Source organism: Parasteatoda tepidariorum, chromosome 4, assembly GCF_043381705.1.
Source record: "Parasteatoda tepidariorum isolate YZ-2023 chromosome 4, CAS_Ptep_4.0, whole genome shotgun sequence".
Lineage (NCBI taxonomy): Eukaryota > Metazoa > Arthropoda > Arachnida > Araneae > Theridiidae > Parasteatoda > Parasteatoda tepidariorum.
This window is the reverse complement of record NC_092207.1, coordinates 28,408,534-28,425,993: the sequence shown is the minus strand read 5'-3', so window position 1 is coordinate 28,425,993 and position 17,460 is coordinate 28,408,534. Positions and strand designations below refer to the sequence as shown.

Here is a 17,460-nt window from a genome sequence, read left to right as displayed (position 1 = left end):
AAACTAGCTACTTGACAAATAAACATCTTCATGCAGCAAAAGAATAATAGGAAAAATTATCAGGAATTTCAGGGTTGTAGAATCTGTATTTACTTGAAAACAAAATGTAATAAATAAATAAGTGATATATCCATTAGTTAAGGATTAACAGATTCTTATAAATACACAAGCCTAGTGAGTCTTGGGCACACTGTCAGAGAACGCATTAAACGTTTGTAATGAAACTAAATTTAACAGTTTTTTTAAAATTCATTTTCTGATTAATTAATGTTTATTGCATACTGAGCCATAAGCACAATGTAAGAGAGCACTCAAAACGTTTGTAATGAAATTAAATTTAACAGTTTTTTTTAAATTCATTTTCTGATTAATTAATGTTTATTGTAAACTGAGCCTTAAGCACAATGTAAGAGAGCACTCTAAACGTTAGTAATGAAACTCAATTTAACAGTTTTTTTAAATTCATTTTCTGATTAATCAATGTTTACTGCATACTGAGCCTTAAGCACAATGTAAGAGAGCACTCTAAACGCTTGTAACGAAATTCAGTTCATTCATAACCCAAACTACAATTTTTGAAACATTATTAGTTGAATTTATAATTAATTACACTAATGAACAAATTTTCAGTTTCTATCCTCATGCTATATTTATATGAATAACATAATTAGAATTCGGTTTTCATATTCAGTCCCTGGTGAACCTAGAATTCGGTTTTAAGTGCAAGTTATTTATAATCAGACCCTGAGGGCTAAAGTAGCATATCAAGCTTTTCTCAAGTGCATTGTACTATAAATTAATGTCAATATTCCAGTCTTGAATGTCTATGCAATATAAAAAAAAAAACATATGACATCAATCTTTTTCTAATTTTTAATAATTCAAAATCTCAACTACAAAAAAATAATTTTAAAAATAATTTTTTCTTCTTCGTATTTTTAACAAAATAGGATAAGGGACTTTTGTCAAAAACTTAAAACGAAATAAATAATTTCACGTATTAATAAATAATAACACACAACCTAATGTGTAAAAACATTCCCTTTTTTTCCCCGCTTCAAAAGAAATGCCATACTTTAAACAGATTACACGAAAATGTCCAAAAACATTCTAAACATGAATCTATGTACACATACAAAAAAAAAAAAAACAAAAAAAAAATTATCTTAATTTACAAGTTAACGTATGATGACAAAGTAATTTTTTGAGACACTTTTTACTAGCGGACTTCAAAAAGAACGCATATATTTCTATGTCAGAAAATAAGCCTATTTTGGCAAAAGCGACATTAAGCCAATTTTCAAGGTGTTTTTTTTACAAATAAAAAACATAACAAGAAACAATGACGTTCATATTTCTTTAATACAGCTATTAATCGAAAATGCAAAACAAGTTGTTACGGTTTTTTTTTTGTGTTCTTAAGTTTTTTTAGGGCAAAAAGCGAGAATTAGACCTGATGTCACACACTCTCTAAAGCGTAGGGATTTGGAATATTATATTTAATGGGATAATGACGCTTTAAAAGGGGCGGATATCTCAAATGAAATCTCAAAGGTCTCTCTCCGCGTATCATTTAGGCTGATGTGATCTCATTTGCAGAATATAATGTCAACTTTAAATAGGGTGGACTGTCACAGTTTAAGAATAATGTCTAAATTGAGATGAAAAAGTTCCCTTTTTTTTCCAACCATTCAAATTTTAAAAATCCGCTTTGACTTACAAGATTATTTGAAAGCAGCTCTTTTATGTTCAATAAAAAAAAATTCTGGTAACATAAAAAAAAAAGAGAGAAAGAAATCTTTCAATTTTTAAGACAAAATAGGAAAAAAATAAAAGGTATAAAAAGAACGCGGTTTTAAAGAAATTTAAATTAAGCTTAGGCATTTTGAATATGAGTTGTATTTAAATATTCATATAAAAATAGATATTTTATCCTAATTTTCCCAATTAAGATGCTTGTGAGAGAAGATGAAAACGAAATACAATACTTTTTTTCCTTTTGTTAAATTCAAAACATCAAAAACGCTAGTTATTTCCTTTTTTACACAAAAATTAAATCATTACAAAATCATCTAAAGAAAGATTTCACATCTTTTTGTCATCACATCTTAGGACAATTATATTCATCAATTAAGCTATATTTAAAACAATGATTACTACTGACAGCAAACGACAGATAATAATTCAATTGTCCTATAAATTTGTCAATTACAACACCCGTTGAATCTCATTAATACTCAATTCCCCATAATTATTTTATAAAATCATTTTTATCTCAATTTTTTAACATTTCAAAAAACTTTAAAAGACATGGTTAGATCTAAAATGACCAAAAGCAGCATTTTTTTTTATGACTGAATTATAGAGCTTTATTTTTATCCATTTGTTTTTAAATGGCATTATAAGGTCTCATACAATAAGACTAAATTCTTTGTAATTATTTAAAAAAAATCCTTTTTATCTCAATTTTTTAACATTTTAAAAAACTTATTTTTCACGATTGGTGTAAGTGACAAAAACGCAGCATTGTTTCGCATCACACTTAAAACTTCGCAATTTTTTTAGAAAAAAAAAATTACTATAATCATTAATGATAAGCCACATTTTCAAATTGCTGAGAAGCGCATTTTACGTGAATAACGCCACGATACCCATTTAGCGAATAAAATGTTTCAGTGAAATACAGCGTTATCAAAGGAAAATTCCGGAAATTTTAAAATACCTACTAATAAACAATACTAGGGAACAGTAAGATGTAAAAATATTACTTATCACTGTTTTGCCTAATGTTTTTCAAACACTAGCATTTTTTTTTTTTATGTTTGCTTACTCTTATTAATGAACACAAGGCAATGGCACAATAGTTAAAACACTGACACATCACTGCAAAGGATTAAGATTCTGTCACCGAAAAGATGGGTACAAAAAAGGCTTGCCTGGTAAGTAAAGGTGGATGAAGCGCGACACTGACCACCTTGCCGCCACCATGCTGTTGGTTATGAAACTGTAAACCCTCTACCGCCAAGCCATCTCGTTCAAAAACTGGCTATTACATGAGTACTTAACTTTTACGACCAGGGCTGTTTGTGTCCCGAAAAAGAGAAAAAAACTGGTAGTAAAAACCAGTTCATATCTGCCTTCTTTTCTGGAGTAAAATATCCTCAACCATCAAGACTTATTACAAAGCATAACAGGACTGTTTTAGTGGTGGAATAAATAGTGACAGTTTTCACACTACTTTTTTTTAAAAAATCTAAAAAAAATTTAATGGCTTTACTACCATACTACTCTTATTATCTAGGAATTCACATTATATATACGAGAAGAACAGAACTATGAGAGTAAGTAAAATTATATAAAAAAAAAGTTTTTAGAAAATGGAGGGAGAAGAAAAATAAGATGCAATATTTAGAGAAATTACTCGAAAAAAATGATAAAATTAAGATATCTTTTCTTTGTGATAAATATTTAGATTACCAAAAAGAGTTTCCAATGAATTCCTTTACTATATTTTTTATGAGAGTAAGTAAAACTATATCAAAAAAGGTAAAAAAAAAATGGAGGGAGAAAAAAAATGAGATGTAATATTTAGAGAAATTACTCGAAAAAAAAAAGATAAAATTAAGAATAAAACGTCTTTTACTTGTGATAAATATTTAGATTACCAAAAAGAGTTTCCAATAAATTCGTTTACTATATTTTTAACTCCTTCACGAAACGAGAATTTTAAAAAAGTTGTTATTTGGGTAATTTCGGAGAAACAAAGACTGTTGACATAGCGGTTTCTTACAGAGATACACAAACGCGTATTGTTTGATTTTAAGAATTTGACAAGCCTTAAAGGTAAGACTCAAAATTTTCGATAAAAAAAAATATATATATATATAAATAAATAAAACATAGTCGTTAAAAATATTTGTCAATTAGAGCAAATACAGAAAATAGAAAACGTGCATATATATCGCCACACACAATAAATATTAAAAAGCATCTTTAAACGGTGTGTGATAATATTTTCAAAGAATATTTGAAATTTTCGGAAAAGAATAAAAATATTTATTTAAAGAAATATGAAACAAATCTTTCCTCAGAGAAACTGTTATTTTAAGAAAAGTTCTCGGTTGATTTCAATTAATATTTGATTTATTTAAAGATGGTTGCATTAAGGATAAGAAGAATTGAGACGAAGATTTGAAGTGGGGTTGAAGAAATTTCAGGATTAGAATTATTAAAGAAGAAAAAAAAAAGGGCTCTAGCAACAATATTTGAGACAACAGCGGAAATAACGATCTTTAAGCAAATATTTGAGGTATAAGAAATTAAAATCTTGAAACTTTTAGTTATTTGCTTTCAATTGCGCCTGAAATATTATAATGTTTTTAAGAGAGTTAAAATGTTATGCAGCGCAAGATATATTGATTACGTTGAAAAATAAAAATGCGAATTTAACAAAGAACCGATAAAAATATAAACTTAAAACTCTGGGCAACGATGAAATTATTCGGAATCCAAAACAGTATACGATAAACCAGTGAAACTTTTGAGCCACCATACCTAATTTAAATCCTACTAAAGTACCAAACAACCGAAATACTTGACAACTTTTCTAAAGAAAATTCTTAAATTTTATTAAATTCCCATAAATATGAAATCAATTTAACCAATAGAATATCCGGTATTTTAATCGTCCGATTTTAAGAATAATTACCGGAGTATAAATGGCAGTCTTTATTTTTAGTGATTTGGGAAAAATAGCAACAGCAGCACAGTATCAGTAGATTTTTTTTTTTTTAATGCTTGCATTGAGTTTTATAATATGAACAATCAGAATGATAAATAAATGAAAAATAATTATTTTGAAGAAAACAAATTATTCTGTAAAGTTTTATCAAAAAAATTAATAAGTCATATTTAGATCATACGAAATTATAGCTGACATCAAAAATTATGACTCTCGCCATAATTTGCAAGAGTCTTTTTCTTTATTTTTCTTTAAAAAAAAAAAGGATTAAAAAAATTCTGGGTGCCCACGTCGATAGCGGACCCCGAACATAATATAACTACCTAAAAATTGTCGAAATACATTTAACTAAAAACGTGCTAGCTGAGATGATCAAAAAATAGCGTAGCCGATAAAAAATAGTAAATAAATGAAAAACTCTGATTAGTTAAGCGAAGGTTTTATTTGAATTATGGTCCAAGTCCTCTGATTAAAAAATTGAGTCAGCCTAACTTTCATGTCCAAACAAGCTATTCTTATCTTGCATTAAGGTTCTATATTTCAAAATGAACAAAGGACAGTTCCCTTTCTTCAAATATGGCCCTCAAATATTTCTGAATTTTTTCAAAAACAATTTAGAAAAGTTTTACCGGTAATAAGCAGATTTAACACGATTCAAAACTTATTACATACTTGTTCCTCCCAGGAAATGTGTTCCAATTAATTTTTGCTTATACTTTTAAGGTAATAAAAAGTTTTTTAAAAAATATTGTGGAAGTGAGTAGTAATTTGCTTATTTTTACTGATAAAAGGGTACTGTATAATGTTAATAGATTAATGTTTACACAAGACACTGTAATTCCTTTATTTTCGTTTTTTTTCTTTAAATGTAAAAAAAAAAGAAAAAATAGGGAAAAAATTTGAAATGAAAAGCTAAGGTTAGGGAAAAAAGTTTCTTCGAAGATCAAGAGCTCTAACCAAAGAGAGAAAACACTAAAGAATCAAAGAATACTCCGCTAAAAACTTCACAACATGAATTAAATAGTAAATGCTGCTGTATGTCAAATCGCATGCACATTTTATTTGATTTTACTCCTTTAATTAAATTACGACAACAAAAATCAAAGCAAACACAAAGGGATGAATTAATGTCACTAAGCATCAGGAGGTTGATGACATGGGGAGCAAAATTGCTTAAAACATGCTTACATAATATTTGAACAACACCCTTACCTAAAAAAAATATTCAAAAAGTCATATTACTTCCCATAAATACCTCAAACTAGGAAAACACCTCATTTTAGTATACATAAACAATTTTAAATAAATAAAACAGAACAATTGGCTTTATGAGCAGGTTGATTATAAAAGCAATGACATGCTCAACTGGAAACTTTAACTAGGTATAAGAAAATAAACTTTATAAAAATCAGTAATGATCAGTACCAGGGTGTAATGGTTTTATTACTGTTCTATTTATGAAAAAATAGATGAATGATGAGTATACGAAGAGCTTGATTTTAAGAAGGTTTTAAGTGAAAAAAAAAGTTTTTCATGGATTTAACCTTTACTACACAACATTAATTAACTCGCAAACCTAAGTAGGTGAAGCACTAAACGACAATTTTTGCGTGTTTCAGGATCAAAGTATGGTTTATTAATACATCTGATACGGAAAAAAATAGTCGACGTTAAGCGTAGATACAAAACAAAACTATGCATATCTTTTTTGCATTGAAACCTTGCAGAGTAAATCTCATTTTAACCTTGACTACACAACATTAATTAACTCGCAAACCTAAGTAGGTGAAGCACTAAACGACAATTTTTGCGTGTTTCAGGATTAAAGTATAGTTTTATTAATACATTTGATAGGGGAAAAGATAGTCGACGTTAAGCATGGTTAAAAATGTGGCAGTAGATACAAAACTATGCATATCTTTTTTAACTCATGCATTGAAACCTCGCAGTTTTCCAAGTGCTTAACGTGTCATAATTTAGCCTTAAGTCAAGGTAGCAAAAGGCTTGTTAAAAAAAAGCCTCATTTGGTAGCAAATTAAAAAGTGAACGCAAGTGTTGTAGTGATTTTTAGATTTTATGAAATGTAAACTTGCGAGAGAGAAGGAAAAAAAAGCGTTTTATTGTCCATTGTCAATATATAATTTTTTTATGATAATTTTACTGAAATTTACTAAAATGTCACTTCAATAAAAAGTCCAGGGTACAGCTACAAGTAATAAAGTACTCATTTACTACTCGATTAAAAAACTTCAAAAACATACAGACTGGAAATATGTCACGTTCCAATTGCCCATTTTGAAGACTTGCCAGACGTGAACGAAAAGTAACAAAAGTAATTTGAAATGTTGAATGAAAAGTAACAAAAGTAATTTGAAATGTAGAATGAAATGTAACAAAAGTAATTTGAAATATAAAACGTAAAGTTGCCCACGAATAAAGAAAAATAAAAGTGAGAAACAAAATTAGAAAAGCCTCAGTAGCCGAGAGTGGATAAAAATAATGATGAACAAGAAAAACCACAGTGGCTGAGAGAGGCAAATCAGTTAAAAACTAATCTGTTGAAATTAAAAGTTAGCATGATTAAAGCTTATCGCGGAAGCATGTTAAAAACTTAGCTCGTTGAAATTTAAAAGAAAAAAAGTTAAAAAAAGCATCAGAAGTTATTGCGATTTGGATGTCAAGAGTAGGTAAAATCGAGTTATAGTCATTACTGATTATTGTTAAGTAAATTAATATAATCCCGACTGTGAATCGGTATTAACTTATACCAAAAAATAAACTCATCAGTTAGAATTTTTTGAAAAAATAATCCTTCACTTGTAATAAATACCAAATTAAAATTGACAACATCCCTTAATTATAACAATCAAAGCTACAGGTTGGCAATTAATCTAGAGCCATTTTTCCACTTTATTCGATTATGTTTATAAAAAAAATATGAACCCAACAGCTGGATTAAAAAAATAAATGTAAACGGAACATGAAAAAAGGTATTTTTCTACAGCTCAGTGTCAAGGTGAGAGATTCTATTTCTTCCTTTCCAAAAAAAATAAACAGGTCGCTATATTTAATTTTCCTCAATAATTGAACTACTCTCACGTTCTACTTTAAGAAAGTAATCGCTCGCAAAAAAGTTCTATAAAATAATTTTTCAAATATCGCTTACTTTCTATAATTTCAGATTCGCTCATAAAAAGTAGGTTAGGCACATGGTCGTGCGAAGAAGGGAAATCAAAAAAAGAGGGTAGATCAACCGGTAGTTATATAAATCAACCAAACATAATAGCAAAAAATACGACACTTGCTCGAGTTGAAATTTTTTCTTTTTCTTATAATCCAATAGGTTTGAAGTTCAAGCTGACTAACAGATGTTTTAGAAGACATAAACGAAGCTATTAGGTGGTGACATGATTTAAAGCAAAGGAAAAGACAATGTTTAAGAACAAAGAAATCCATTAATTTCAGTTGGTAAAAATATAAGTAAATGGAAGGGGAGGGAAAAAATAAGCTATAATAATTCCATGCTCTCTTTTCTCTGAAATTAAAACATAAGTCTTATAGTACGTAATTAAAACAGCAGCTACATGATTTAGAAATCAAGAATTTTCGCTTAAATTTATAAATATCGCCAAATATAAATAATTTCGCCAAATATGCATATATATTTGTCAATAGCAATTAAAATAGTACTTAAAATAGATTATTGTAGAAAAATAAAAACTTGTTACATGGTAATATTATATACTTAAATTGTACACGTACCAGTGCGACTCTCTATGCTGCAATACTTGCAGGGTGCGTAGCCAAATTATTCAACAAAAAATAAGCACCTTCTAAGCACTTTTCAAGCACTCAAATATTTTTAAGCACTCAAAAAAATTTCATAATTCGGCAGGGTTAGAAAGTTTTTGACAATTGACAGTTTTATCTTGTTTTAAAAATCATGTCAACAAAAAAAATTGGGCATTGTTTTTGACAATTGTCAAAAATCATGAAATTTTGAAGCATGCGAATGGCGTTTTCATACGCTACAGACTGACAATAGACCGAAATAGATTGGGGTCTAATTAATTGTGAAAACGTTGAATAGAACAACGTGAACTGCGTCTTTTTGCATAATTCGTAGCGTAATAATTTACATGGTAAAGGAAAAATCTCATTTTGAAAAAAGGAAAATTAAGCACTTTTAAAAAACACCTAATGAAAAAAGCACCTTTAAGGGCTTTTAAAAAACGAAAATCAAAAATAAGCACTTTTTAAAAACTCTACGCACCCTGTATAAAATACCGTTTACTATAACATATCTGCAATGTTACTTAAGCTTTTTTTATTATTATTCTTAAACATGCTTTTAATACTTTTTATTTATTAGTATGGTAGATATTCATTATCGAAACATGTAAAATATAAGGCTATTATTTATTAGGCAGCAATTTAAGATAGGCTGTATTCATTTCCTTTTCTGATTAAAATCATACCTATACAATTCTGCAATCCGCATTTTTTGATGGGTAGTTAAGTAATTATACACAGATTTCAAATAAATATACTTGCTACTGCGTAATTTACGTTAAAAAAATATATTATAGTTTCTTCCAAATCGGTTTTTATTAGTTTAAACTTTAATAAAATTAAATCCTTAAGAAGTGCAAAAAATTTGTAGTTTATTGTAGTTATAAACCACGGTATTGAACCGTGGTTTCAAAACAAAATGTTTTCATCAACAATGAGTCAATTGACCTTAGGAGTAACTGGTACTGAATCGTTATTTCCAATGAAGTTCCTTTTTTCTCTCAGTTGAAAATCACTTTGAAAATTGCACTCAGTTTTGCGCTTTTAAAGCAAAAGGCATCCATTGATAATGAACAGCGCTTTAGCGCTAAGAATTTTTTATATATATATCTTTTTTTTACTAGAACGAAAGTCAGAGCAAAGTGGAATCAGAAATTATTACCCCACTTTCCACTAGATTCAAATGGACTAAAACTCCAATAACAAATAAATAAATATTATAATTTTATTTGTATTTTTCTTAAAACTCAAATTCCAATATAAATTAAATTCATATTTTGAGAAAATATTTATCGATAAAACTTATTCCACGAACTGCTTTAAACGATTAAAAAATGAACCATATTGAGTCATTGTTTTCCTCGTTATCAACCACAATTCCTAGAAACAAATTATAAGGGTATAATATATCATAATCCCAATTTTAAAAATATAGGGTTATATAGATGACTAATTTCACAATTGAATATTTGTTATAATCTAACCCATTTACTTTCAGACTTACTACTTCAATTTGTTAGCATACCGATCAAATGATACAAAAAAAAAATTTAAGAATATAAAACAAAAACTAGCAATGCGTTTATAAAAGGTCTGAAACTATGTACCTTTTTGAAAATTACCAAGCCCCCATTAATCCCCTGAGTCAATAAGGCATAAATTCCAAAGATATTAGTAAAACTACCGTTTCTTTTGATGTTACCGCCTATTATGGTATAGTGAAAGATGGAATGTTACCGCCTATTTATGGTATAGTGAAAATGGAATATTTCACACTGCCAATTAAGCACTGTCATATGGAAATCTGTGTGGGATCCTCCAGTATGTATTCAATAGGTAATACATTCACAATTTTTTAATGTAAACTCCTTATCAAGGGGAACAGTAAAACATATTTTTCTTGTTTAAAACTTTATCTTCTCTTCCCAGGAAATGTCCACCACCATGGGGGGGGGGGGTTACTTTCCAGTTAAAACAAGTGGTCATCTCAGCTATCAGGGAATTATCAAAAATGAATTATCTGAATCAGAGAACGTTTTTAACGTATTTTTCTTCAAACAGAACTTGTATACGTGTATATTAACATTTTTAAAAAATTATGTTGAATTATTATCAATTTCTCTGTTAGTTTACTAACACTTATTAAAGTACAGCATTGTTTTGTTCAAATTAGGGAGATTATTATTTAGTTATGGAGGAAATAGTTACAATATTTTAAACATTTTGAGTACAAGACCAGATAAAATTAAATATATAATAGTCTAATTGCACAATCAAGCAATTTATCTGGAAGTTATTACACGAAAAAATTTAAGATTTTTTAACAAGTATTTCCAAGTTAGAAAAACTAGCAAATATCAGTTGAATTTGAAAAACAGTAACTGAGACACGAGCATCATGCCTTAGCTCTTTGTCAGCTAACATTGTATAAAAAATAAATAAATATATAAAATAAAAAAGAGCCAATTAAAAGTGTAACAAGATTAAAATCAACTCTTTGATGCATAGTTTTTATTCAACGTATTTTTTCATACTTTTTTTTAATTACTGTGGTAAAAATAAGTAAAAAATATTATATTAAGCATTTTAATAATTGATGGTTACGAAATACAGCATGAAACACCGGTGTCTTTTTTTTGCAATAATTTTTCAAAAAAAAAATTTTTTTCAATATGAACGACGAACAAAAAATTCTTTCAAACTACCTTGTTTCGGATATTTTAGTACAAAGATAAATCCAATACACTAATAGATTTTTTTTAGTAACTGTTTTTCACATTGAAAAAATTACTGAACATATTTCAGCTTGTAATTAGAGAGTCAGGAAAAAAAAAAATTAATTTTCCATCTGCGTCAAAGGGTTAAAAATGAACACTTATGCGATAATTATGAAATCATGTTAACGTGTTTAAAGGAGAAAGAGACGGAATCGGTAATGCAACTCGTAACATAAACTATATTTTTCTTCACAGACTAATCAAAGAGTGAAAAATCTAAATTTGACTTAAAAAGATAAAGAAAAAAATCGCCCAGATACATCGGAATCTGTGTTTACATAAAAGATGCCAACTTCTTTAGGGGATAAACTACAAAATCGAAATGAAATAGTTTGAAAATGATCTTTCAATTTAAGTAAAAAGAAGAAAAAAAATATTTCAAATAATCATAAAATATAATCATAATTATATTTAAAATAATCATAATTATATTTCAAATAATCATAAAATATTATCATAATTATATCTCAAATAATCATAAAAAAGTATTCAATTAACTTTATTCAAAAGGATCATAAACAATTATTCAAAAAAAAAAGAATATCTTAGAATATATTTCGCAGAAATAAAATCAAAGAATAAAGTTGTGAATTGGGTGTAGTTGAAGTAGCCAAAGCCTGTCCTACTCACAAGGAAGAAAGCAGAAACACTTAGTAGCGGAAAACTCAATCAATACCTAACACAATAATTACACAGGTCAGTATTGAATGCTAGAAATAAAATTCTACTTCATGCTACCCAGGAAGGAATTTAATATACCAAATATTAAATTCAGAACTAGGCATTGCTTCAACATGAAGATTTTTTAATACACATTAAATTATAGATAAAAGCAATATTTAATACAAAAACGAAAGAAGAAAAAAATTAAAATCTTAATGAAAAATAATTTATTATTAGAGTGTTACTTCTGTCATTATTTACTTTACAAATGATTAATGATCAAATTTTTGATTTACACAAAAAATTTTCGAACTGAAATTTTTTGAATTTATTGAACTGCAAATGTGATATTTAAGAAAAAATTTGAAATAGATCGTTAAATAAAAAGTATTCCCTTACGCGTAAATACGAACAGTAAAAACATTTAACAACGCTACAGTAGATTTTTACATCAAATAAAAAAAATAGATAGAGCCTTAATATCTACTTATTATTACCACATATTTTGAAATAGGTAATTTTACAGATTTGTTGCAAGATTTTTCCATATCAGAGCCGAAAAATGCATTACTCTTTGACTTATAACAACCTACAAATAAATTAATAAATGTGTCTTTTTTCTAAAAAAAAATATTTCGATTAAAAGAAACTGAACTGAAAAAATGGCTTCAGATTCATTAAAAAATAAAGTTTTTTTCCCCCAGGTAAATTCAGGTAAGTTCTTTGGATATAGGTAAAGGAGGAATTAGAATAACATTAGTATTACTAACAATATCATAAGAATTAGAAGGAACGAGTCATTATTTGCTGCTTACAGCTAATGCTATACAGAGTTTAATAATAACAAGAGCCGAAATCGGCTGAACTACGCCAAACATAAACTACATCCTGCATGCTTACCTAAAAAAGATGTTCCTAAAAAGGAACTAGAAATATTTTGTGATTTGAATTTATGAAATGCCTCAAACTTGCAATAGCTTATAACTTATAACAATAACTTATGCAAATATCAATACTTATATTTCCTTTTTACGAGCAATGCTCACATCTTTTAGACAAATTCATACCTGATTCTCAACAAACACATATCTGGGGAAATAAACTCTGAACAAAATCCGTTTTGCAATCCGCTCTTCCATTTCATAATTATGAACATTAATCAATGTCAATATTTTGTTAGAAAAACTATACAGATTACGTAATCGATACAAATTCAATACCAATTTCAGAATCATGTCATATTATTCGAATAAAAAACAACAATACGAACTTACACCTTAAAAGATTGTTCATGATTTCAGAGATTAGCACTAGGGTATTAAAAACATTTCTTTTATTAAATTTAGTCTTGTTAGATCATTTCAAACTTTAAATCGAAGATTAAAACAAGAAAACTTCAAATCGAAGATAATCTTTCACAATATCGTTCTCAGAGATAAACACATCGACTATTTTTTAAAAATTACATTTTTAAATGTATATGAAATTATTTCGTCGGCTTTTGAATAAAGATATCTAAAAAAATAACTTCGATGCATATTGAAAATTTATATCCATAATTAGTTTAATATTCATTGAAAGTAATCCTTAACAATTCAATAATCATCGAAAAATACACTTATATAATATCTGTATTTAATAATTTATTAAATTTTCAAAATAAATGCATAAAAAACTGCCATAAATATAATATTTTTTAAAATATAAACATTAAAACCTCTTTCTCAACCCTCAAAACATACGCTAATTCATTTGTTTACATTGTAAAACAACCAATCAAGCCTTCTTAAAAGTTGAAAACGATATTAAACAAATAAAGAATAGCATAGTTTGGAATTGAGAAATATTATCAGCTTACCTACTGAGTAACATTTTTCTCGCTGAAACGGCAACAAAAGCAGCGAAGGTGGGAAAACGAGCGGCAAAATTTCGGATGATCGACCTTCAGCAGTCGGTCGCAATTTGACTGACAGTTTCATTGAAGCACTGTCGAGCAACGCCCTCTGGCGGACTCACACCTCATCACACCGCACACCTATCACTCAACGGTGAAATCAGCTATCGTTCCTCTGCCACGCCACAATAATTCTCCAAAATTCGTCAACAAACACAATTCAGATCGAAATTATTTTGGAGATGAAAAATCCTTTATAGTTTTTGGTTGATTTTGTCAAAAGAATATTGGCAACGGAGAATCGAGTTCATGCGGAACACGCGGAGCGAGCAATTCCGGCGAGTTTTCACCAACACATGCCACGGGAGTGATGTTTATGTCGCTACTCTTGGCTTCCAACTAGAGACGGTCCGGAATCACCGCGACGGTCGGGTCGTTCCCGGCGACCTCACGGGGATTCAACACACGCCATAGGTTACTGGAAGTACGCCAACATTTGGCTTAAAAGCGCTTCGTTTGGCGAACGTTTGGAACTTTTAAAAATTTCACCAATCAGTGATTTGGATTGTAGATATCATTTTTTTTAGAAATATGAAAGTCAAAATTGATAATAATCTGAGTTTTTTATATTCAATTTTAACAAGATGTTTATTTAATAGAATAGTATTAAGAATTGTATTTTAATAAAATATCGAACATTTCCGATATTGCAGTAAAATAACAAAATTTAATAAGAAAGTGACTAACCACTAAAATTTAAATTATTTCCTTTTTTATAAAAAATTATTTTCATCAGATAAATTATTAAATATAAATAATTTCATTCAAATTGATTTTCCAATCAATATATTATTATAGTTAATAAAAAATAATTTTTAAAAACAATTTCGAAAAGAATATATATTTTCTTACACATTTATATAAACAATTATAAACTTGATATATTGAAATATAAAGAATAGTTTTTTTTTTTTTTTTTTTTTNAGTTTTTTTTTTTTTGATAAAGTAAAATAACAATCTAACCGTTAAATTATTGTACAAACAAGTTCAAAATAAATCTTACATTTGATTTCAATTCAACAATTTACTTATTTTCCAACAATTAATCTGTAATTAACGAATAAATGTGATTATCGAAAAAATAATATTTAATTTAATTTATTCATTCTGCGAAATAAACATTGTTCCAAAACATTCGAACCCGATTATAACCAATCATGACGAATAATTTACTCAACGTAGAATAAACTGGCGTGAATTTGGAGGAAAAGGAAGAAAACCGCTTTCTCGCCAATAATAGCAAACAAGTGGAGCGAATGACGTCATCGCCACGCGCGGTAGGTCACCAACGCCGGTCTTCAGTAGAGTAGGCGTTCAGTCACCATTGGCTAAAATAGTAGGCGTGGAAGGGCCAATTGGAGCCTGATCTTCTCTAAATGGGACCTGTTCGAATACTGAACCATTGGCCGATTATTGATCCGATGAAAGGGGTGGGTGATTGATGATTAAAGAGCAGCCCGACAAAGTAACTGTTTCTAGCCAATAAACTGGACATTGACATTACTAGAAACTGCCACGCAATCAAAGTACCAAATTTCTTGCCATATATTTCACCCATTTATTTTATGACCATATTTCATTAACTTTTAAAAAATAAACTAGTTTTTTTTTTTTAAAAAATCAATAAAATTTAAGAACTTGATTATTTAAAGGAGTGTTTCCCAAAGTGTGGTACGCGTACCCCCAGGGGTACGGGAACAGTTTAGCGGGGGTAAGCGTTCTTATGCGAAATATCCTGCAACAAACGAAATTTTTATTTAAAAACAAAGCTAGCCATTAAAATTTACGATTACGTATTTTTCTATTGGCTATATTTTGCAGAGTTAACAGTTAATAATTAGTGGTGTCAACAGCCAGTTGTGATTTTTAACTTCAGTGAAATTTTTTTATAGTAAAGGTTTGAAATAAATTCTACTTATTTTAATTATTTTTATAAAATATAATTTTTTCCTTAACAAAGAATATAGATCGCTGATGCAAATAAACTTATTAACAAAACTTTGTACCAAAAAAGAAAAATAAACAGATTTTTTTGAAAAATATATTCATTTTTTTATTAGTGGTACACAGCGTTACGAAAAATTTAGAAAGGGTACACAAAAGTCATAAGTTTGGGAAACACTGATTTAGAGTTATGAAAAAAATATAGCAGAAAATCGTTTGTTTATACAAAAGAAACTGCCACACACCAGATTTCATACCATTTACCAAATTTATTTATTTTACATACTTCGTTAACTTTTACATACACCAGAGATTCAGAGCTGATAAAAATTAAGTTTTAAATTAGTAGAAAGGAAAATATATCTTGATTCTGAAAAAGGAAAATATAACTTGAGTTGAAACCAAAAGAAATAATCACGCAACCAATTTACTGAACTTCGTGTCATTAACGAACGTTACTCAAATTTTTTTAGATATACCATTTTTTTTTTTTTTTTTTTAAATATCGAGTAGTTAAAACTAACAATCATTATTAAATAAAAGTACATATCTAGTTTAATTGAATAAATAATCCCAAGAAACTGAAACGGTAAGGTTTAACCTGATTTAAAACGTCTTTCGTTTCAAAAATAAACAAATTGGAAATAACAATCGACATTTTTCCAGAGCTCAAAAGTAGGCGTCAGGAAAGTCTTGAAATCGGGTGCCTAGTTTTGAGCGCTTAAAACATGTCCACAGTTACATCCAATTTGTATATTTTTAAAGCGGATACAGTTTTTAAACAATTAGTATGTCGAGTTTATTTATACAAACGTAAATCCAATTATAATATAGCAAAAAAGATTACCGTATTATAGTTAAATCTCCTTATAATATATATGGTAAGTATTCATGCTAAATTTGTATGGAATTAAAGCTATTTTAAAAATAAAAATAAACAAATTTTTTTAATCGAAAAAAAATTCTATAATTGTATGCTTACTTAATATGCAATAAAAATTAACGTACTACTGAAAGAGACAAAGAAAGATAAAACCAAGAAATATTCAGTCCTTTTTCGAAACCTATATAGTTATTTGAACAATATCTCAGTATTCAGAGCTCATGCTTGCGAACGACACAAATAATGAAACAGAAAAAAAAAATTAGAAAGGAATTGTGTTATGTATGCTTTGTGCGAAAAAAAACATCGAAAAACAATGTTTTTTAGAATGTCATGTAAAAATAGCCACTAAAACTGCGATAAACAATGGCGTAAAAACAACGTCACAAGAATCAGCAAATGAAAATCAAAAGTTTTTTCAAAATAAATTGATACAAACTTTGTAACATACGATATATAGAATACTATTATAACATACTGTACTATTAACTATATATAGAAAGAAAAAAAAACCGCAGAAAATTAAGAAAAACAATAAGTTTCGTTCTATATATTAATATTTAGAATAAAACCATATTATAAGTTTTATCTTTTTCCCTTTTTCCATTGTTCTGTAATTTTTTCCTTGTTTTTTCTATATTTTGTTGTTTCCTTGTTTTTTCTATTTTTATTATATATATATATATATATATATATATATATATAT

The 17,460-nt window shown here is 28.0% G+C and overlaps 1 protein-coding gene across 4 annotated transcripts in view; it reads right to left on the bottom strand.

Annotated features, from left to right (window-relative positions):
- Window positions 1–17,460, bottom strand: part of LOC107441771 (protein tiptop) — a 390,616-nt gene that overhangs the window by 7,821 nt on the left and 365,335 nt on the right. Inside the window, exon 1 of one of the 4 annotated variants that reach the window (XM_016055163.3) lies at window positions 13,836–14,485. The exons of 2 other annotated variants lie outside the window; for them this stretch is intronic. In XM_016055163.3, the coding sequence (XP_015910649.1) occupies window positions 13,836–13,845 (10 nt within the window). In that variant the 5' untranslated portion in view covers window positions 13,846–14,485. Of the gene's footprint in view, window positions 1–13,831; window positions 14,486–17,460 lie in introns of those variants that run through there. One more of the 4 variants, XM_016055147.3, reaches the window with a different exon arrangement.